The sequence below is a fragment of the Phascolarctos cinereus genome, unplaced genomic scaffold, assembly GCF_003287225.1.
Source record: "Phascolarctos cinereus isolate Bilbo 61053 unplaced genomic scaffold, phaCin_HiC Scaffold_682;HRSCAF=1318, whole genome shotgun sequence".
Lineage (NCBI taxonomy): Eukaryota > Metazoa > Chordata > Mammalia > Diprotodontia > Phascolarctidae > Phascolarctos > Phascolarctos cinereus.
In genome coordinates, this window is record NW_027556049.1 from 1 (window position 1) to 22,550 (window position 22,550).

General features: G+C 37.6%; 1 protein-coding gene across 1 annotated transcript; it reads right to left on the minus strand.

Moving 5' to 3' along the window:
- Positions 1-437: 437 nt before the first annotated feature.
- On the minus strand, positions 438-19,405 carry LOC110204601 (zinc finger protein 557-like). Its single transcript, XM_078156824.1, has 5 exons — positions 19,317-19,405; positions 18,582-18,669; positions 3,894-4,020; positions 3,117-3,212; positions 438-837 (listed from the first exon to the last, which is right to left on the minus strand). The coding sequence occupies exons 2-5, from the start codon at positions 18,612-18,614 to the stop codon at positions 581-583; spliced, it is 513 nt and encodes a 170-aa protein (XP_078012950.1). The 5' UTR covers positions 18,615-18,669; positions 19,317-19,405; the 3' UTR covers positions 438-580.
- Between the last annotated feature and the right edge of the window lie 3,145 nt (positions 19,406-22,550).

Genomic DNA, 22,550 nt, shown 5'->3' on the forward strand with positions numbered 1-22,550 from the left:
CACAGTAACCTCTGACTTACCCTGGAAGGACTTCCCACATTCACTACATTCATAAGGTTTCTCTCCACTATGAACTGTCTGATGCACAGTAAGCCTTGACTTATTCCTGAAAGCCTTCCCACATTCACTACATTCATAAGGTTTCTCTCCAGTATGAACTGCCTGATGCACAATAAGCCCTGGCTTACTACAGAAGGCCTTCCCACATATACTACATTTATAAGGTTTCTCCCCAGTATGAATTCTCTGATGCACAATAAGCCCTGACTTACTCCTGAAGGCCTTCCCACATATACTACATTCATAAGGTTTCTCTCCAGTATGAACTCTCTGATGCAGTGAAAGTTGTTGCTTAATCCTGAAGGCTTTCCCACATTCACTACATTCATAAGGTTTCTCTCCAGTATGAACTGTCTGATGTAGTGAAAGTTGTTGCTTAATCCTGAAGGCTTTCCCACATTTAATACATTCATATGGTCTCTCTCCAGTATGAACTGTCTGATGTAGGAAAAGGTGTTTTTAATCCTGAAGGCTTTCCCACATTCAATACATTCGTAAGGTTTCTCTCCAGTATGAATTCTCAGATGGTGAATAAGATTTGTCTTGCAAGTGAAGGCCTTCCCACATACATTACATTTATAAGTTTTTCCCCAGTATGAATTCTCTGATGCAGTGAACGTTTTGTCTTAATCCTGAAGACCTTCCCACATTCACTGCATTCATAAGGTTTCTCTTCAGTATGAATTTTCTGATGAGCAGTAAGCGCTGCCTTACTCTTGAAGGCCTTCCCACATTCATTACATTCAGGAGGTTTATCTCCAGTAAATTCTCTGCTCCCTGAAAGGAAGAATAAAGAGCCAATTAACCCTGCCTTTTTCCCCCTTTCCCAAAGTTCTTAGTTGCTCAAAGGTTTTAGAACTGATGAAGCTGCCTCCGGCCCCAATATTCTAACTTCCTTAAAGGCCTCAATGATTTAACCACCTAATCTAGCTTTAACCACACCACAGGCCCCCCAGACTCAATACAGCCACTGGCCCTAGCTAGCCACTGCCTCTGAATCCAATTCATGTATTTGAACAGGTGTATTCTTATACTCAACCACAATCACATCATCCATTTAGCCCAAGACAGGCCCATGGTACCTTACTATCTATCTTGACCAAACAGCACCACAAAGCTAGCCAAACAGAGGGCAGCACAACTAGGATGTATGACTGCCAGAACCCCAGAATTACCTAATCCCTAACAAATCCATCCTGCCTTTTTAATACTCATCATTTCTATTATGTAATTGCATTGTTACCCTCTAAAAATCCATCTTGCTTTCTCCTAAGTTCCTGGTTCCTCTTGGAAACCAGCCTACTTCTGAGGGCATCAATCCTCAATAAATGCCAATACTTGGATTAGAAGTGGTCTGAGTCTGAATTCTTTGATATTTTTATTTCCCTTTTTTTAATTAATTAATTTTTTGGTGAGGCAACTGTGATTAAGTGACTTGCCCAGAGTCACACAGCTAGAAAGTATTATGTGTTTGAGGCCAGATTTGAACTCAGGTCCTCCTGAGTTCAAATCCATGGCCAGTGCTCTATCCACTGTGCCATTTAGCTGCCCCTGAATTCTTTGAGATGGTGTTGCCAATAACACACTAAGAAACCGCAACAGAACTATTCTCTTGCCTTCTCACCTCAGATGACAAGTCTCACTAGTCTTTCGCTAAGGATCAGTTTATCTTATGTGAAAGTATGAAGATTCAAAGGTAACACATGTAAACGAATTGACTAAGGATGAAATTACCAGGAAGGATGAATTAACCCTTAATTCTGCTGTACGTGGTTGACATCTGAAAGGAATAAAACTATTGAGAAAAAAAACAGATGACTTTGAGAACTTGCAAATATAGTCTTACCATATGAGCTTAAAAGAGGAAGGGAAAAAAAGATTGAACAGAAAGGAAATAGGGAACTTAGAGTGAGGAGAAGAAATAAATACATGAAGTAAAGAGAATAAACAAGAAAGATGAGGGGGAAAATGTGACAACTGTTGCCATAAATTTCCTCAAAAAATCCAACACATCTACTTTGTAAGGACTTGATTAAAACTTGTAAGAGTAAGACATAGAAGCATTTCTGACAAGAGAAATTATTAATATCGATGTGAAACATTACTCAAAATGTGGTAATCAAAAAAGTAAAATGAAATCAAGTGACAGGTGTCCATAAACAGCCATTAGATTACCAAATATTCTTTAAAATGGTAACTTTCGGCAGTTATGCTGAATTACCTACTTATGAAACTGCTGCTGCCATTTTTCTTAAAAGTAACATAGTAATTTTAGAGCTACAAAACTACTCATATTATTTGACCCAATGGTCCTGTTATCAGGTCTACACCCTCAAAGTATTACTGAAAGCAAAGAACTCTCTCTAAAATGTTCACAATACCTTTTTGTGAAACTGCAAAATAATGAAAACCTATATGTCCAATGATGGGGTATAATGGTTAATCAAGTCATATGAACACATTATTGTGCCTTTATAAATAATATGATTTCAAAGCATAAAGAAAAACAGGATGACAGATTGAAAAAATGAGAATCAGGTTAGGATTAAATATTTTTAAAGTAACAGCAGCGAAGCAACATAATCACAAAAACAAAATAAAATATCAGGAGAAATGAGAAGCAAAAAGAGCACAATACTTAATATCTTAAAGTTTTATTTTAATATTAATATTAAATAATTAAATCGATAAGTTGATTAAATAATAACTAAATATTAATGTTTTAAAAATTAATAGGGAGGATGAATTCATGCAAGTGAGGCAGAGAATACCTGCTTAAAATAAGATAATCTTCAATGAACAGAAGAGAAACAACTGCCTTGTACAGATGCAACAACTTTCTTTGAGACTGGAGGTACATTTCAGTAAAGAGATACATTAAAAAAAAAGAGTAAGTTCCTGAGGTAAAAAATGAAGTTTTAAAGGCTCAGATCCTCTTAATAGATCTAAGAAGCTTTGATAGATCACTTTGTTCAACGTTTTACAAGAGTTTTGACCTAAAATGACCAACAGATCACTATTTTGCAATGACCCAACTGCTTGGTTTTTATAGTCACCTGGACAGCTGCTTCCTGAAATATCTGCCTCTGGCATCCAAGATGCTTCCCTTCTTTCCAACTGGTAGATCACATCTGGTTTGGAAACTGGAAATCCTGTTTTTTGAAAAGGAAAAAGAGGTAGGGAGTCATCTTGGAGTTCCATCATAGAATAGGTAGATGAAAATTCCTTCCAACTCTTACTATGTTAGCTCATTTCATCTGAGATTTTTCCCCAACCAAGGGAGCCTTAATGGGCTGGTTGGAGGGAAAAGTAGGCTTTTTTCCTTTCTTTTTAGGTGGCAAAGGGAGAAGAAATTACACTTTTTTTAAACAAAGCATCTATAAAACGTAATAAAAGAATTCAAAGCCAGTTAAAACCCTCAAGTAGGCATGCTAGGAAGACCTCAAGGATAGCACAAAGGACCACTGAAGGATACTCTATATTATGGTTAGAATGGATTACTGAGTAGGATTTAGGAAAAAATAGTTCATTTGACTGCTTGGACGGTGGGAATACTGTGCATGATGAAACATATATTGAGATTAAAAAGAATATCTTGGATTTGAACCAACAGAGAGAGGAAGATACATCCTCAAGGATAACAACAAATCAGGAAATCAATTTCCAAGGATACTAAGAAAAACCTTTTTCCTGGAAACAAGTAGTACAAGTAATCTGTCAATGCGCACAAAAGGATAAGTATTATTTTCTGCTTCTATGCCAAAGAATAATTGTTAAAATCTTGAGTTGGCATAGTATATAGCAAGACTTTAAGACAGCAAGGCTTTTCTTACCCAAAGAGACCAAGTTCCTATAGTTCTCCAGCATCACATCCTTATACAACTTTTTCTGAGATGGATTCAATTGTACCCACTCTTCCTGGGTGAATTCCACAGCCACATCATTGAATGTCACTGATTCCTGAAATAACAAAACATTTGTGCTTACCCAGCTATAGCTCTAACTCTTAGAAGTTCAAATAAATGTAAACTGCTTGCCAGCAGTGTGAGGGAACTGAAGGCATTAGGACAGCAAGTGGTACATTGAGGCAACTGAGTCAACCATACTAACTCCATTTTGTGACTCAATTCAAAGGATAGCTCAGTCCTTTTTCTGTTCATTATAACTATAGTCTAACTTCTGTCTTTTGACAAAAATTTATTCAATTGTGGGAATTGAGAGAAAACCTCATTGTTTGAAACTAGCCCTCTGTGGCTGGGAAACAAGACCTCCTCAACCTGCTGTTTAGAGACTCTTAACAAAGGACCAGAAACCCATGCTGACCAGAAATCCAGTCAGATACAAGAAGACTAATGTAAGGAGTTTACTCACATTGAACATCAAAGCAACTCGTATGTCTTACCTGAAAACTGACCCCACCTAACAATTACTTCTTGTTCCATGTTCTTTTGATTGTATACAGACACCTGGGGGAGTGGGACACTCATTTCTGAATTCAGGGAACTGAACCTGTTGCCCTTCCCCTTACCAACATGGAAAGTCCCTGATCTTTCCTCCAATTAGAAATCAGATTACCTACTATTGTATTATTTCCTTGTAATTAATTGGTCCTGTTTAATTGTTTCTAATGTATAAAAATTACATCTCCCCACATATTCAGGTCCAGACCTAAGTTAAGGAAGGGGCCTGGTCCCAGTTTGTTGTGCAATTACCATGCACTGCTTAATAAACTGATATGCTCAAAAGACAGAACATTTGTTTCCTCAGTCATTTCATCTTCATTTGCCACAAGGCATTGTTTCATTTATTCATTTGTTCCCAGTACAATGCCTGTTATATAGCAGGCACTTAATTCCTGTCCCAGAAAGAATTAATAAATAGAAGTATGTATAGAATGATCTTACATCAGGGGTGTGTGTGTGTGTGTGTGTGTGTGTGTGTGTGTGAAATTGTAGCCATCTCTAGGGTTGGGGATGGAAGGGAAAAAAAGAAATTTATATAACTTTATTACATATTTAAAAGGAAAAGCAAGTTGTACATAATAGATAGATTTTCAATTTCATACGCAATCATCTTTTTTTAACCATACTATATTTTGGAAATGCTTCTTTTGTTCATTAAATTAAAAATTAAATGAATAAAAATGTTTACAAAAGAATTCCTCTCCTATTAGGTTGTAAGCTCCTTAAGAGCAAGGGCCATTATATAAGGCCATCTTTTGCATCCTCTGCACTTAGCAAAGTGCCTGGCACTTTATAGGCATTTAATAAATGCTTATTGTTGTAAGTTGTTACAAAGACATCACTTTTAAATGTGTGTGGTGTGGTGTTTTGTTGTTGTTGTTGTTCTTCTAACAATGTGCACCCATGACTCCTACTCCTGCATGCTGAGCTCAAGCAGTAATATAGCTAATTTCTTTCCTACTTGCTGAAATAAAATAATGAAAATGAAAATAACTTAAGATATACTGTAGTCCTAAGTCTTCTCTTCCAGGGTAAATAAGCATAGTCCCTTTGACCAATTAGCCTGACCTCTTCACAACTAAGGCAGTTACTTTCCTCTTTTCATCTAATCACTGTGCTTCTTAAGATGTGGCGCTCTGAAATGACCATGATTGTGTTCTATGTTCCTGGAACCATGAGACCAAAGGCAAGCATGGGGGACTACAATCTCTTGTAACAGCATGTGAAAACTTTTTAGTGCTGAAAAGGGTGTTAAAGGACCACTACTTTCCAGTTCATATATTTAGAGCTGGAAGAGACTTGATAGTCCAATTATCTCATTTTACACATTAGGGAAGTAAGGCCCAAAGGGGGAAAATGGCTTGCTTAATGCCAAAAGGGGAGTAAATGGTAGATGAGTACTTTGAGCCTAGGTCCTCCTGGCTTCAAATCCAGGGTTATTCTCATTGTACCATGTTGCCATTCCCTTTCTCTATCACCAGACCAAGGCCACAACTGAGTTTTTACACAGAAACATTCATAAGAGCACTCTTTGGGGCAGCAAAGGACTGGAAACAAACTGAATTCTCAAACAATAGCTAGAAAAAATTAACACATGAATAACACTGGACTCATTATACAGTTAAAAATGACAAATATGAGGAATTCTGAGAAGCAAAGGAAGATATACACTGACACAGTGTAAAATAAGCAGACCCAACCAGATATAATACACAAAATTACAAAAATATAAGTAAAAAATGAAAATAAAAATATGCTAGGCGCTAAGTAACTGGAAAAAATAGTTGAACATATTACTTATCAGACTTATGGATAAGTGAATAATTTATGAATAAGCAAGAGACAGCAAAATTAGGTGCAAAACAGATGAATTTCAATTACATGAAATTAAAAGATTTTGTATTAATAAAAGAAATATAGCCAAGATTAGAAAGAAAGGAGAAAATCATAGGGAAAATTTTATACAAAATTTATCAGTTAAAGGTCTCACATCTAAAATATATAACTTTGTCTAATCTATAAGAATATGAGTCATTCCCCAAATGATAAATGCTCAAAGGAAATGAACAGGCAGTTTTCCAATGAAGAAAACAAAATAATTTTTAGTCACATAAATAATTCCTCTAAATCATTATTGATTGGAGAAATGCAGAAAAAACAACCTTAAGATAGCATTTTACACCAACCAGATTGGCGAAAATGATAGAAGAAAGTGACAAATGTTGGAGAGAATGTGGAAAAATTGGGACACTAATTCAATGTTAATGGAATTGTAAAATGATCCAACCACTCTGGAGAGCAATATGGAATTATGCCCAAAGAGTTATTACACTACTTATCCTCTTCGACCCAGCAATACTACTACTTGGTCTATTCCCAAAGATGAATAGGGAAAAGGGAAAAGAACCTATATGTTCTAAAATATTTATACCAGCTCTCTTTGTGGTGGCAAAGAACGGAAACTGCAGGCATGCCCATCAATTAGGGAATGGCTGAAGAAGCTGTAGTACATGATTGTGATGGAATACTACTATACACTACTACTATAAGAAATGAGCTAAAATATTTTAGAAAAACGTAGAAGGATTTGCAAGAAATAATGAAGAGTAAAAATGAGCAGAACCAAGTGAACACTGTACACAGTACCAGCAATATTTTAGGAACGACTCTGAATGAATAAGTTATTATGACTATTATAAATACCCAAATTAACTACAAAGGATATATGAAGAAAGACATTATCTACATCCAGAGAAAGAACTAATACACGGAAGTACGTGTAGAATAATTTGTATATATAAAACCATATGTGTCTAATGGTAGCTATCTCTAGGCTGAAATGGAGAAGCAAAAAAAGAAATTTACATGATAATTTTATTGTACATCTGAAAAAAATAGCAAGTTGTGCATACCACATTTGGATTTTCATCTTTTTTACGTTCATCTTTTTTACTGTACTTTGTTAAGGAAATGCTTGTTTTATTCCATCAATTATGAATAAAATCTAAAAAAATGTTACCACTTCTGAAACAGAGAAGATGGAGATCACTAGAGGAGAATGTTTAATGAACTGTCACATAAAGTTACTATCATTGGTATTTTTATGCAACTACTTTTTTGGTATTAAGGATATAATTTAGAGGGTGAAGGAAAAAAATCTTTTTTCTAGAAATGACTATAATGAAATAGCACAAAGCCTTACAGAAGAAACAGAAGAAACCCTTTCTCTCTAACCACTCATTTACTCATGTATTGTAGGAATGTGCGAGAATTCAAAGTCACTAGCCCAGGCTTTGCAGAATCTACCCTCTCTTCAGAGACACACAATAGTGGCTAAGCAATGAAGCACATTATACACTCCTATCAGAACAGCTGGATCCTGACTTTTACTTCTGGCATCCACTTCCTGTTCACACTTTCTGGGCTCTCATTCCTACTTCAAAGTTCATCACTGTTCAATGAGAAAACAAAAGCCAAGGAAGATTTTAGTTGTTTAGCTTTCTCACAGGTATCCCTTTGTCATCACCATCACACTATCAACGCTGAAATATGGTCTTCACTATTTTTGATCTTGCCTCCAAGCTAGATTTTAAAATCTTTTGGTAACTTTTATCACAAGAATAATTTGTTTCAGGCTTTGTTGTCTCCCACTACTCTTTTCTAAACTGCTCTATTTCTTTTTTATTCATCCTGAATTAATGGCAATTTAAGATATTTTTATCATCATGATTAGTTATGCTTCAAGTCAATCAGCCATTAAAAATTACAGCTGAATACAATGATCCAAGATAACTCTGAAGGACTCATGATGAACCCTACAGCCTCCAACTGTGAACCAGGAAGAGATCCTGAAGCCCAGGTGGTAGAGCAGGCAAACACCAACACCTGGACCTCCAGTGCCTCAGTGGGGGGTGGGGTGGAACCAGGAAACCAGCTCAGAAAACCACCAGGTGCCTCAGCACTGTACCACAAAGGAATCTCCCAGTGCATTAGCAGAAACGAGGGAGGCAGCACTGCAAGGGGCCCCAGGCAGATAAACACCCTGCAGCACCCATCTAAAAGGAGCTGAAGAAAGCTAAAGGAAAGGAAAAGCAGGCAACCTAGAATTGCCTGAAAGTTCCAGCCTTGCTGATTCCAGCCCAACATGAGGTAAGCTGCCAGAACCTACAGCCTCCAATTGCCAACATAAGAGGCCCCAGCACACAAACCAGCCAGTGACCAAGACCTAGGCTCCCAACACAAGAAGCTTGGGTCAGTGCCCTCTGTTCCCCAGCAGGAGAGCTCAATCTCTTTAAAGGCCAGGGAATAAAGAAACACCATGAGTAAAAAGAAACATACCATAGATTCATATTATGAGAAGAGTGAAGATCAAGACAGAAATTCTGAAGAGGACAACATCAACAAGGGAATATGAACTGGTCTGAAGCCCAAAAAGCCTTCTTAGAAGAGCTCAAGAAGGATTTTAAAGTCAAATGAGAGAGGTAGAAGAGTCCTTAAAAATACAATTGGCCAATTGGAAAAAAAGTACACTGAAGAAAACAAGTCCCTAAAAAACACAATTGGCCAATTGAAGAAGGATAAAAACTAACAGAAGAAAACAATCTGTTAAAAACTAGAATTGGACAAATGGAAACTAATGACTCTATGAGAGAGCAAGAATCAGTCAAACAGAAACAAAAAATGAAAAAATAGATGAAAATGTAAAATACCTCATCAGTAAAACAACCACCTGGAAAATCATCAGGAGAGACAATTTAAAAATTATTGGACTACCTGAAAATCATGATGAAAAAAAGAGCCTGGACAGTATCTTTCAGGAAATCATAAAGGAAAACTGCCCTGAAGTCCTAGAACCAGAAGGTAAAATAACCATAGAAAGAATCACCATCACCACCTGAAAGAGATCCCAAATTGAAAACGCCAAGGAATATAATAGCAAAATTCCAAAATTACCAGATGAAAGAGAAGGTGCTGCAAGCAGCCAGAAAGAAACAATTTAAATATCATGGAACCACAGTCAGGATTACACAGGACCTTGCAGCTTCTACATTAAAAGACCACAGGGCATGGAACATGATATTCCATAAGGCAAAGGAGCTTGGATGCAGCCAAGGATCAACTACCCAGCAAAAATGAGCATCATTTTTCAAGGGAGGAGATGGATATTCAACAAATAGGGACTTCCAAACTTTCCTGATAAAAAGACCAGAGCTCAACAAAAAATTTGATCTTCAAGTACAAGATCAAGAAAGACTAAAAAGGTAAATGGGACAGAAAGATACAATATGTTGTTAATAAGGGGGCTGTTTACATCCCTACAAGGGAAGATGACACTTGCAACTCTTGAGAACTGTATTGTTATTACATGTTAAAGGAGTATACATAAAGAGGGTGGATATTAGTTGACTTTGATGTAATGATAAAAAAAATCTAATCAAGTGGGTTAAATGGATCCAAATAAGTGGATCAATCTGATCTTAGAAAATGTACTGAGAAAGAAGGAGGCAGACAAGGGTAAATTACATTACAGGAAAAGACACAAAATCCTATTACAGCAGAGGGAAAGAAGGGAGGGGGGAGCATTGTTTGAACCTTACTCTCATCAGATTTGGCTCAAGAAGGGAAAACATAATCAGTTAGGTATAGAAATCTAACTTGCCCTATAGGCAGTAGGAGGGAAAAGGGGAAAGAAAAGAGGAGGGAGGGAAAGAAGCAGTAAGGTAAAAAGGGAAAGGGATAATAAAGGGAGGAGGGACTGAAGGAGGTCAAAAGCAAAACACTAGTGAAGGGGGAAAAGGAAGAAAGAAAAGCATAAAAGGGGGAAAAAGGATGGAGAAAAAGACACAGATAGTAATCATAACTGTGAATGTGAATGGGATGAACTCTCCCATAAAAGGAAAGGATTGCAGAATGGATTAAAAACCATAATCCTACAATATGTTGTTTACAGGAAACACATTTGAAAAAGAGTGACACATACAGGGTAAAGGTAAAAGGCTGGAGCAGAATATATTATGCTTCAGCTGAAGTAAAAAAAGCAGGGGTAGCAATCCTGATCTCAGACAAAGCAAAAGCAAAAATAGATCTAATCAAAAGAGATAAGGAAGGAAACTACATCCTGCTAAAAGGCACCATAGACAATGAAGTAATATCATTACTAAACATATATGCACCAAATGGTATAGCATCCAAATTCTTAGAGAAGTTCAGGGAGTTACAGGAAGAAATAGACAGCAAAACTATACTAGTGGGGGACCTGAACCTCCCCTCTCTGTACTAGATAAATCTAACCACAAAATAAACAAGAAAGAAGTTAAGGAGGTGAATAGAACATTAGAAAAGTTAGGTATGATAGACCTCTGGAGAAAACTGAATGGGGATAGAAAGGAATATACTTTTTTCTCAGCAGTACATGGCACATACACAAAAATTGACCATGTACTAGGGCATAAAAACCTCACAATCCAATGCAGAAAGGCAGAAATATTAAATGCATCCTTTTCAGATCATGATGCAATAAAAATTATATGTAATAAAGGGCCATGGAAAGATAGACTAAAAAATAATTGGAAACTAAATAATCTAATCCTAAAAAATGATTGGGTCAAACAACAAATCATAGAAACAATCAATAATTTCATTCAAGAGAATGACAATAATGAGACAACATACCAAAACTTATGGGATGCAGCGAAAGCAGTTCTTAGGGGAAGTTTTATATCTCTAAATGCTTACATAAATAAAATAGAAAAAGAGGAGATCAATGAATTGGGCATACAACTAAAAAAACTAGAAAAAAACAAAAAAAAATCCTCAACTAAACACCAAATTAGAAATATTGAAAACCAAAGGAAAAATTAATAAAATTGAAATTAAGAAAACTATTGAACTAATAAATAAAACTAAGAGCTGGTTTTATGAAAAAACCAATAAAATAGATAAACCTTTGGTTAATTTAATTAAAAAAAAGAAAGAAGAAAACCAAATTACTAGTATCAAGAATGAAAAGGGTGAAGCTACCACCAAGGAAGAGGAAATTAAAACAATAATTAGGAATTATTTTGCCCAACTATATGCCAACAAATTTGACAATCTTAGTGAAATGGATACATATTTACAAAAATATAAATTGCCCAGATTAACAGAAGAGGAAGTAAAATACTTAAATAACCCCATCTCAGAAAAAGAAATTGAACAAGCCATTGATGAACTCCCTAGGAAAAAATCTCCAGGGCCAGATGGATTTACATGCAATTCTATCAAACATTTAAAGAACAATTAATTCCAATACTATATAGACTATTTGGGAAAATAGGTGAAGAAGGAGTCTTACCAAATTCTTTTTATGATACAAATATGGTGTGATACCTAAACCAGGAAGAGTCAAAAGAGAAAGAAAATTATAGACCAATTTCTCTAATGAATATAGATGCAAAAATTTTAAACAAAATACTAGCAAAGATTAAGCAACTTATCACAAGAATAATACACTATGACCAGGTAGGATTTATACCAGGAATGCAGGGTTGGTTCAATATTAGGAAAACTATCAGCATAATTGAGCATATCAACACCAAAACCAACAGAAACCACATGATCATCTCAATAGATGCAGAAAAAGCTTTTGATAAAATACAACACCCATTCCTATTAAAAACACTAGAAAGCATAGGTATAAATGGAGTCTTCCTTAAAATAATAAATAGCATCTATCTAAAACCTTCAGCAAGCATTATATGTAATGGGGACAAGCTAGAAGCATTTCCAATAAGATCGGGGTGAAACAAGGATGTCCATTATCACCACTGTTATTCAATATTGTACTGGAAACCTTAGCTTTAGCAATAAGAAGAAAAAGAAATTGAAGGCATTAGAATAGGCAAAGAAGAAACAAAGCTATCACTCTTTGCAGATGACATGATGATATACTTAGAGAATCCTAGAGAATCAAGTAAAAAACTACTTGAAATAATAAACAACTTTAGCAAAGTTGCAGGCTATAAAATAAACCCACATAAATCATCAGCATTTCTATATATTACCAAAGCCCAACAGCAAGAGATAGAAAGAGAAATCCCATTTAAACTTACTGTAGACATTATAAAATATTTAGGAGTCTACCTCCGAAACAAACCCAGGAACTCTATGAACACAATTACAAAACACTTTTCACACAAATAAAATCAGATCTAAATAATTGGAAAAACATCAGTTGCTCATGGGTAGGCCGAGCTAATATAATAAAAATGACAATCCTACCTAAGCTAATTTACTTATTCAGTGCCATACCAATCAAACTACCAAAAAATTATTTTATAGAGTTAGAAAAAATAATAACAAGCTTCATTTGGAAAACAAAAGGTCCAGAATATCAAAGGAACTAATGAAAAGAAATGCAGGGGAAGGTGGCCTAGCAATTCCAGATCTTAAATTGTATTATAAAGCAGCAATCATCAAAACTGCTTGGTACTGGCTAAGAAATAGAGGGTGGATCAGTGGAATAGGTTAAATATGCAAGACACAGTAGTCAATGACTATAGTAATCTATTATTTGATAAACCCAAAGACCCCAGCTTCTGGGATAAGAACCCACTCTTTGAAAAAAACTGCTGGGAAAACTGGAAAAGAGTATGGCAGAAACTAGGCATAGACCCAAATCTCACACCATATACCAAAATAAAGTCAAAATGGGTTCATGACTTAGATATAAAGGCTGATACTATAAGTAAACTGGGAGAACAAGGAATAGTTTACCTATCAGATCTATGGAGAACAGAAGAATTCATGACCAAACAGGAGATAGAGAACATTATGAAAAGCAAAATGGATAATTTTGATTACATTAAATTGAAAAGTTTTTGCACAAACAAAGCCAATGCAACTAAGATTAGAAGGAAGGTAGAAAATTGGGAAAGAATTTTTACAACCAGTCTCTCTGATAAAGGCCTCATTTCTAAAATATATAGAGAATTAAGACAAATTTATAAGACAGCCATTCCCCAATTGATAAATGGTCAAAGGATATGAACAGACAGTTCTCAGATGAAGAAATTAAAGTAATCTATAGGCATATGAAAAAATGCTCTAAATCATTGTTGATTAGAGAAATGCAAATCAAAACAACTCTGAGGTACCACATCACACCTATCAGATTGGCCAACATGACAAAACAGGAAAATGATAAATGTTGGAGAAGATGTGGGAAAATTGGAACACTAATGCATTTTTGATGGAGTTGTGAAATGATCCAACCATTTTGGAGAACAATTTGGAACTATGCCCAAAGGGCTAAAAATGTGGCAATAGCACTTCTAGGGCTATATCCCAAAGAGATCATACAAATGGGAAAAGGACCCACATGTACAAAAATATTCATAGCAGCTCTTTTTGTGGTGGCAAAGAATTGGAAATTGAGAGGATGCCCATCAATTGGGGAATGGCTGAGCAAGTTGTGGTATATGAATGTAATGGAATACTATTGTGCTATAAGAAATGATGAACAGGCTGACTTCAGAAAAACCTGGAAAGACTTGTATGGTCTGATGCTGAGTGAAGTGAGCAGAACCAAGAGAACTTTGTACACAATAACAGCCAGTTGTGATGACTAATATTGATAAACTTAACCCTTCTCAGCATTACAAGGATCTAAGACATCTCCAGAGGCCTCGTGATGGAAAAGCTATCCATCCAAAGAAAGAACTATGGAAGTTGAATCGCTATCATTTTTTTCTCTTCTGTTGAGTTTTGTTTCCTCTTTCTGATGGTTCCTCCTATTGGTTTTAATTTTTACTTACAACTTCACTAATGTGAAAATATGTTTAATAGGAATGTAAATGTATAGCCTATATCAGATTGTGCCGTCTTGGGGAAGGTGGTAGGGAGGAAGGTGGAGAAAATTTGAACTCAAAAGCATATGGAAGTGACTGTTGATAAATCAAAAGAAATTAATAAAATTTAGTGAAAAAAGTAGTTATTTTGTCCAATTATATGCCTATAAATTTAACAGTTTAGTGAAATGGAAGAATATTTACAAAAATATAAATTGCTTAGATTAGCAGAAGAGGAAATAGAATATCTAAATAGACCTCTTTTAAAAAAAGAAATTGAACAAACGATAAACGAGGTTCCTAAGGTAAAAGCACCAGGACCAGATGGATTTACAAGTGAATTCTATCCAACATATTACATAAATTATTTTGATAGGCAAAAAAGAAATCCTACCAAACTCCTGTTTATGAAAGACATGTGATACTGACACCAAAACCAAGGAAGAGTAAAAACAGAGAAAGAAAATTACAGACCAATTTCATTAATGAATATGGATACAAAAATCGTAAATAAAAGACTAGCTGAAAGATTACAACAATATATCCTGAAGATTATACATTATGATCACATGGGATTGATACCAGGAGTGCAGAGATGATTTATCGTAAGGAAAAGTATTAAAATAATTGATTATATTAACAATAAAAGTTTTTAAAAATCACATGATGCTATCAATAAATGTAGAACAAGCTTTTGATGAAGAACACCACTCATTTCTATTTAAAAAAAACTCTTGGGTCTAAATGGATTTTTCCTTAAATTGATAAAAAGCATTTATCTAAAACATCAGCAAGCATTATTTGTAATAGAGATAAGCTAGAAGTCTTCCCAGGAAGATCAGGGGTGAAACAAGGATATCCACTGTTACCAAGATTTTTCAGTATTGTATTGGAAATCCTAGCAACAGCAATAAGAGAAGAAAAAGAAATAGAAAGAATCAGAATAGGCAATTAGGTAATAAAACTATCTCTTTCTGCAGATGACATGATGATATACTTGGAAAATCCCACTCACTTTAGTTAAAATAATTAACAAAGTAGCAGGTTATAAAGTAAATCCACCTAATTCATCAGCATTCCTACATAGCATAAACAAAACCCTGCAAGAAGAGACAGTAAAAGAGACGCCATTTAAAATAACTCTAGACAATATAAAATACCTGGGAGCACAAGTGCCAAAACAAATCCATGAGCTATATTAATAAAATTATTAAAAATTTTTTATACAAATAAAATCAGATTTAAACTGATTTAGAGGAATTTTAATTGTTCCTGGGTTGCCAGGGTCAACATAACAAAAATGACAATTTTATTTAAACTAATTTATATATTCAATGCTATCCCAATTAAATTACCAAAAAATTATTCTACTGAATTAGAAAAAAATAACAAAATGTATTTGGAAGAACAAAAAGTCAAGAATGTCAAAGAAACTAATGAAAAACATGTTAAGGAAGGAGGGTTCTGCCAGAGTTTGACTATATTATAAGGCAGTAATTATCAAAACTACCTGGTTCTGGCTAAGAAATAGAAAGGTAGATAAATGGAACAGAACAGACACACAATTTACAGTAACAAATAAATAGAATAACCTTGTATTTGACAGGCGTAAAGACTTAAAGTACAGGGATAAGAATTCATTATTTGGGGGCAGCTAGGTGGCACAATAGATATAGCACATGCCCTGAAGTGAAGAGGACCTGAGTTCAAATCCAACCTCAGACCAGATACTTCACACTTACTAGCTGTGTAACCCCGCGTAAGTCACTTAATCCTAACTGACTAAAAATTTAAAAAAGAATTCATTATTTGCTAAAAATTCTCGGGAAAACTGGAAAGCAGAATGGCAGAAATTGCGTGTAGATCAGTATCTTACACCATTCATCAAATTAAATGCCAAATGGATACATGAATTAGATATAAAGAGAGATACAACAAGAAAATTAGAAACATGAAACGTATCAGAATTATGGATAGGCAAACAATTTATGAATAAGAGGTAACAGTAGTGTGAGGTGTAAAACAGATAACTTTGATTACATTAAATTTTTTAAAATGTATTATTTTCAGGGGGCAGCTAGGTGGCGCAGTAGATAGAACACTTGCCATGGAGTCAGGAGAACCTGAGTTCAAATCAAGCCTCAGACACTTAACACTCACTTAGCTGTGTGATTCTGTGTAAGTCACTTCACCCCAATTGCCTCACCAAAAAAAAAAATTTAAATAAAATAATATTTATTATGTTCCCCAGTTACATGTATAAACAACTTTTCATATTCACTTTTTAAACTGTGAATTGAAAATTCTTTCTCTTTCTCTCTTCCCACCCTCCTACCCTCCCCCACCTCTGAGAAGGCAAGCAATTTGATATAGGTAATATATTTGTAGTCTTGTGAAAGAAAAGACAAACAAAAAAATACCTCAGGAAAACTAAAGTTTAAAAAGTATGTTTCAATCTGTATTCAGACACCATCAGGTCTTTCTCCACAGATGGATAGCATTTTTCATCATAAGTCCTTCAGAGTTGTCTTGGATCACTCTATTGCAGAGAATAGCTGGTCACTCACAACTGATCATCTTACAATATTGCTGTTAGTTTGTACACAATACATTTCACTTTGTATCAGCTCATGTAAGTCTTTTCAGGTTCTTCTGAGAGCATCCTGCTCTTCATTTCTTACTGGACAACAACATTTCATCATAATCACTTACTACATGCCATAATTTGTTAAGTGTTCCCATTTATTTATTTCCTTTTTTTAACTACTGAAACGTAAATGTAAATAAAAGAACATATTATTAACTTAAATATTTTAACTTACATACAAAATAAGAAAGGAGAAAAAAGCATGACATGTGCAGAGCAGAATGTAAGAAGATTCAAAATATATAGCAACAAATTTCCATTTCAAGAAAGCCATATAATAAATACTACACTTAGTGCAGTGTGCTGTTCATCTCTGGTTTGCTTCCTTGTTGGTTTTCTTTTGTTCTCTGCTGTGCACTTTTTATTTGTTTTTTCCATCTTTATCTCCCGCCCAGGATATAATTAAGCACAGAAACATTTATATATAGATATACATGAACATGCATAAACATACACTTTCTGTAACAAATTCTTCTTCTGATCTTTGTTTTCACGTTTGTGCTACCTCTCATCTCCTACCCCGCCTACCTCTTCTACTTTACTTACATTCCATACCTTGCCCTCCAATTACTTAACCTGCCCCTCCTTCAAGGATTACTCCCTTATTCTCCATTTCCATTAACCTAAAGTAAATGTAATTAGGTCTTTTTTTGTGTGGGGAGAGGATACATTGGTGTCTGTGGTTATGATTCTCTGATGCCCACAATTCCTAGCATTACTGTTGCGGGCTGAGAGGTTGAGAGGTTGTGACCCCTGAAAGACTGAAATACATGGGTCATCTGGAATGAATTCACAGACTCAAGCATTCTTTAAGCCAAGGTGGCAAAGTTTATTGTTATGCTTTTCAGCAGGCAAGGATTCTTAAAGGATCCTGCAACCTTAGAGAGGTACAGTTAAAGTTTATATAGGATAAAATACAATAAAACATGTGCCAAATATGCTAACTAGGGGATTCAGGGGGGGATTAGGGAGTGGTTAAGGAGTGGTCAGTTCTTAAAAGAACATGCACTTCTTGTACCTACTGTGCAGGCGTTTTACCCAGAGTTCACTAGGAAAAGCCCACAAGGGAGGCCACATGAAGGTGTGGTTTTAGGCCTGCTAAGTCACTAAGTCAACTAGAGTTCAGGGACAACTGAGAGTTGTCCAGCTGCCACCAATCAATGTCTTGTTAGACAAGATAGATGTAGGGAGTGTACATATGTCTTAAGTCTAGAATACTGATAATGAGGAACCCAGGATGTAGATAATGAGGTAGGGCAGTAGGATAGTATACTAGTGGGTAAGAAAGTCTTTATGACCCAGTGCAAAGCCAGTTTAAACTAATAAATCCTTCAGGTGCTGTTTGGAACTGCATCAGGGAGAGAGATAAGGGTCTCCCTGGGGCCCACTCATGACTAATTGCTAAGCACAGGGTCCATGGGGCTGGGGAGCAGCTGCCAAGGACAGTGTTTCTGAGACTAGGGAGAGACTGGGGTCCACGTATAAGCACCCAAGTGCCCCGTCATTACAGCACAGAACAAAGAAACCTATCCCACAATCTCTGGCCTGAGATGCTATTTCAGGAAAGCTGCAAGTGGAACTCACATTCCCGGGCCTGGCTGTCAGGGCAGGAGCCATTCCTCTTCCTCTAGGCTGTCCTCCTGGGGCAGAGCAGAGGCCACAGAAGGCAGAGCTGGGGAGGAAAGGAGACGCAGGACAGTGAGGGGTCACGTGGCGGGTCTGCCCTGCTCAGACCAGACATTCCCACTTATCCACTGTGGGGAGATCAGGAAGGTGGTAGGGGCTGGGGGGTCGGATGGGGCCAAAAGGAAGCGGTCATTTCTCTCTGGGGGGGGGGACTTTCTGGGGGTCAGCATCTCTTTAGAGATAAACTGGAGGACAGACAGATGACCCTTTCAGCAGGGGGAAGGTACGTAGCCCAGACTGCATCAGGGAGGGCTTCCCGGAGGATGCTGGGAGGAGGAGTGAGGACCAGACAGACACAGGCCGGTAGCACGTTCCCTGGGACTCTGGGCAAGGGTGAAGGACAAAAACCTGGAGGGGCAGGCCCTGACCAGGGTCACTGGATGCGGGGGTGACTGACGGCGGATGAAACCCCGCCCCGAGGCTCCGCCTCCGCCCGCTCGGCCTCCAACCCCCGCCCCTCGCCCCAACACCGGCCGCCCCAGACCTCTAGAAGGCCCTCAGGGGCCTCCTGCGTCCCCTGGCGGACGATCCTCCCATTCTCCGCGTACTCCCCAGCCAGCCCCCGATACTCCGACCCCCCCGCACCCCGCACCGACTCAGCCTGGGCCTCGCCCCGCTCTCGGCCCTGCTCACCCCGTCACACTACAGCCCAGGATATAGAAGATGACGCCGGAACCAGCAAGCTTTGAAGAGGCGGAGAGAAAAGGAACCTAAAGAGTCCTAATTGAACGGAAGCCCCGCCCGCTCTTGAGCTTGGATAATGCCCCTGAAGCTAGCACGGCCTTCTGGGAATCGTAGTCTGGAGGCTGAGGCGCCTTGTGCGCATGCCTAGGTCTCGTCCCTTCCCCCGGGCTGGAATGCGGTCCTGCATCCCTGCTTGCCCCTCTCCTCACCGACCTTCCTGCCAGGAGCCCCGCCCCCTCCCTATCTCCCCTTACCTCATGACTGACGGTTTTTTGGTAGATGGACTACATAAAACTAACAGCTGACGTTTACTCGGAGCTTGCTCTGTTCTAGGCACCGTTAAGTACTTTACATTGACTGTCTCACCTGTTCCTCACACAAACCCTGGGAAGCAGGTGCTATTATGGTGCCCAGTTTATAGATGTGGCAACTAGGGTGAAGTGACTTGTCCAGGGTCACACAGCTAGCAAGTGCCTGAACTTGGATTTAACTCAGGTCTTCCGTAGGCCATACCCACAACTGTATGAAACTCTGACCTGGCAATACCACTACTAGCTACGTATCCCAAAAGAGAAAAAACAAAAAGCAAAAGAACTTACATGTGAAAAAAATACAGCAGCCCTTTTCTGGGAGTGAAGAATGAGAAGTTAAGGGGATGCCCATCGCTTGGGCAATGGCTGAATGAGTTGTGGTGTGTGATTATGATGGAATATTATTGTACTATAAGAAATTATGAGGAGGATGCTCTCATAAAAACCTGGAAAGACTTGCATGGGCTGATGCAAAGTGAAATGTACTGTGTACAAAGTAACAGCAATATTGTAACATCATCACCTGTGAATGACTTAGCTACTCTCAGCAATACACTGGTTCAAGACAATTCTGTGGGACTTAATGACTGTGGGAAAAACGATATCCGTCCCTAGACAAAGAATTGATGGTGTGTAAACACTGATTGAAGCATATTTTTAAGAACTTTATTTTTCTTGAGGTTTCTTTGTCTATGTTTTTTTTTACAACATAACTATTATGGATATGTTTTGCATGACTACATATGTATAACCTATATGGAATTGCTTGTTTTTTCAAGGGGGGGAGGAAAGGAGAGAATTTCAAACTCAAAGTTTCAAAAATGAACCTTGTTTTACATGTAACTAGGAAAAAACGAAGTACTAAATAAAAGCTAAAAGACAGAGAGATTAATCAGTATAACAAACTGCACACAAAATATACAGAAGCAATCAAGCATAGTAGCCTAGTGTTTGATAAATCCCAGTGATCCATCTATTCGGGTAAGAATTTCCTATTTAACACACACTTTTTCAAAAACTGGAAAGCAGTTACACGTGAACTATTTATAGATCAACTTCTCATACCACATACAAAGATAAACTCCAAATAGGGATATGACTTAGACACAATGGGTGACAGCATACGGAAATTAGAAAATCAAGAAAGAAATTACCTGTCACATCTGGTGGTAGTCCTTCTCCATCAGTCTTGAAAAGGACCAAAACGACATCACTCTATTGCAGTCAAGGTACAGTGTATTCAACTGTGAATGATCAGATCAATATGAGCTTGGAAAGCTCTACCTCAAGTCAGGCACAAATAGTCCATGCGAACATTTGGAGTGGAGATGTCTCTAAATTTGTGCAGTTCACATATCTTTTGAGCTACTGCAATTCTGCTTTGCTCACAGAACACAGTGCCTTCTTTGACAGGGATATACCATGTGGGTTGGTCCTTTGCCAATGTCTCCCATGTCACACAAGTGATTCCGAAGTTCTTCAGAGAGACATTAGAAGTGTCCCTTGGTATTGCTTCTTTTGACCTCATGGAGAACTTGCTTTGTGTGAGTTCTCCATACAATAGTCTTTTAGGTAAACATGGATTTGGCATTCAAAAAGCATGGCCAGCCAATTGGAGTCACACTCTCTGCAGTATAGTTTGAATGCTTGGCAGTTCAGATAGAGAAAGGATCTTAGCGCCGGGTACTTTGGCCACTTCATCTTCAGAATCTTCGAATGACAATTCAAATGTAAGGATTTGGTTTCATGGCATGGCATTGGTATCCTGTCCAGGATTCAAAGGTATGCAAGAGTGAGTTCAGCACAACAGCTTTGCAGATGTTCAGTTTCTTAGACATTCCAATACTTCTTTTTCCTCACACTTTCTTTATGAGCCTCCCAAACACTGAGCTAGTTCTGGCAATGGTACGTCAATCTCATCTTCTATGTGTACATCCATGAAAGTACACTGCCAGGGTAAGTGAACTTATCCACAGCATTCAATATTTCTCCATTTCGAGACAGCTAGTGGATAGAGCACTGGCCCTGGATTCAGGAAGACCTGAGTTCAAATCCAGCCTCAGACACATAACATTTACTACCTGTGTGACCCTAGGCAAATCACTTAACATTGCCCAATCAAAAAAATTTTTTTCTCCACTTGTTATAACCAATGGTTCCACACATGGATTTTGTGGTGCTCGCTGGTAAACAGCCTGTGGTTTTTTTGGTGTTAATTGTTAGGGCAAAATTAGCAGAAGGGGCAGACAATTGATCTACACTTTCTTGCATCTCAGCTGAGGGACTGCACTGAGTCCACAATCATCTGCCAACAGAACGTTGCACACCGACTCTCCCTCCACTTTAGTCTCAGCTTGTAGCCTTTTGAAGTAAAATGATTTACTGCCTGTGAGGCAGCTGACCTTGATGCCATTTTTCTCTTCACGGAAGGCATCTGACAACATCACTGAAAACACCCCCTCAAAACTATGGAGCAAACACACAGCCCTGCTTCACTGTATGGGTGACTGGAAAGCTTGAGATCATCACCCATTATGCAGAACTTTTGCAAGCATGCCATCATAAAATTGAGAGAACACTGATAAACTTCTCCAGGTAACCAAATTTTCCCATAATTTTCAACAAGCCTTCATGAGTGACAGAAATATCAAAGGCTTTGATTGGTGGGACCAATGAACACTGTATATAGACCTCTGTTCTGCTCATGGCATTTCTCCTAGAGCTCTTGGGCAGGAAACACCATGCTGACCATTTCTTGGTCCTTTCTGAAGCCACACTGACTCTCAGGTAGATGACCACCTTCCAGGTAGAGTTAGCCTATCGAGGAGGACTCTAGCAGGGATCTTCCTGGCAATAACTAAGAGAGAGACCC

Coding starts and splice junctions, on each gene's coding strand:
- LOC110204601 (XM_078156824.1), bottom strand. CDS start 18,614: ATGGCTCCTGCCCTGACAGCCAGGCCCGGGAAT. Junction 4,021..18,581: donor TGACAGCCAGGCCCGGGAAT/GTGAGTTCCACT, acceptor TTGTTATTTCAG/GAATCAGTGACATTCAATGA. Junction 3,213..3,893: donor TAGGAACTTGGTCTCTTTGG/GTAAGAAAAGCC, acceptor TTCAAAAAACAG/GATTTCCAGTTTCCAAACCA.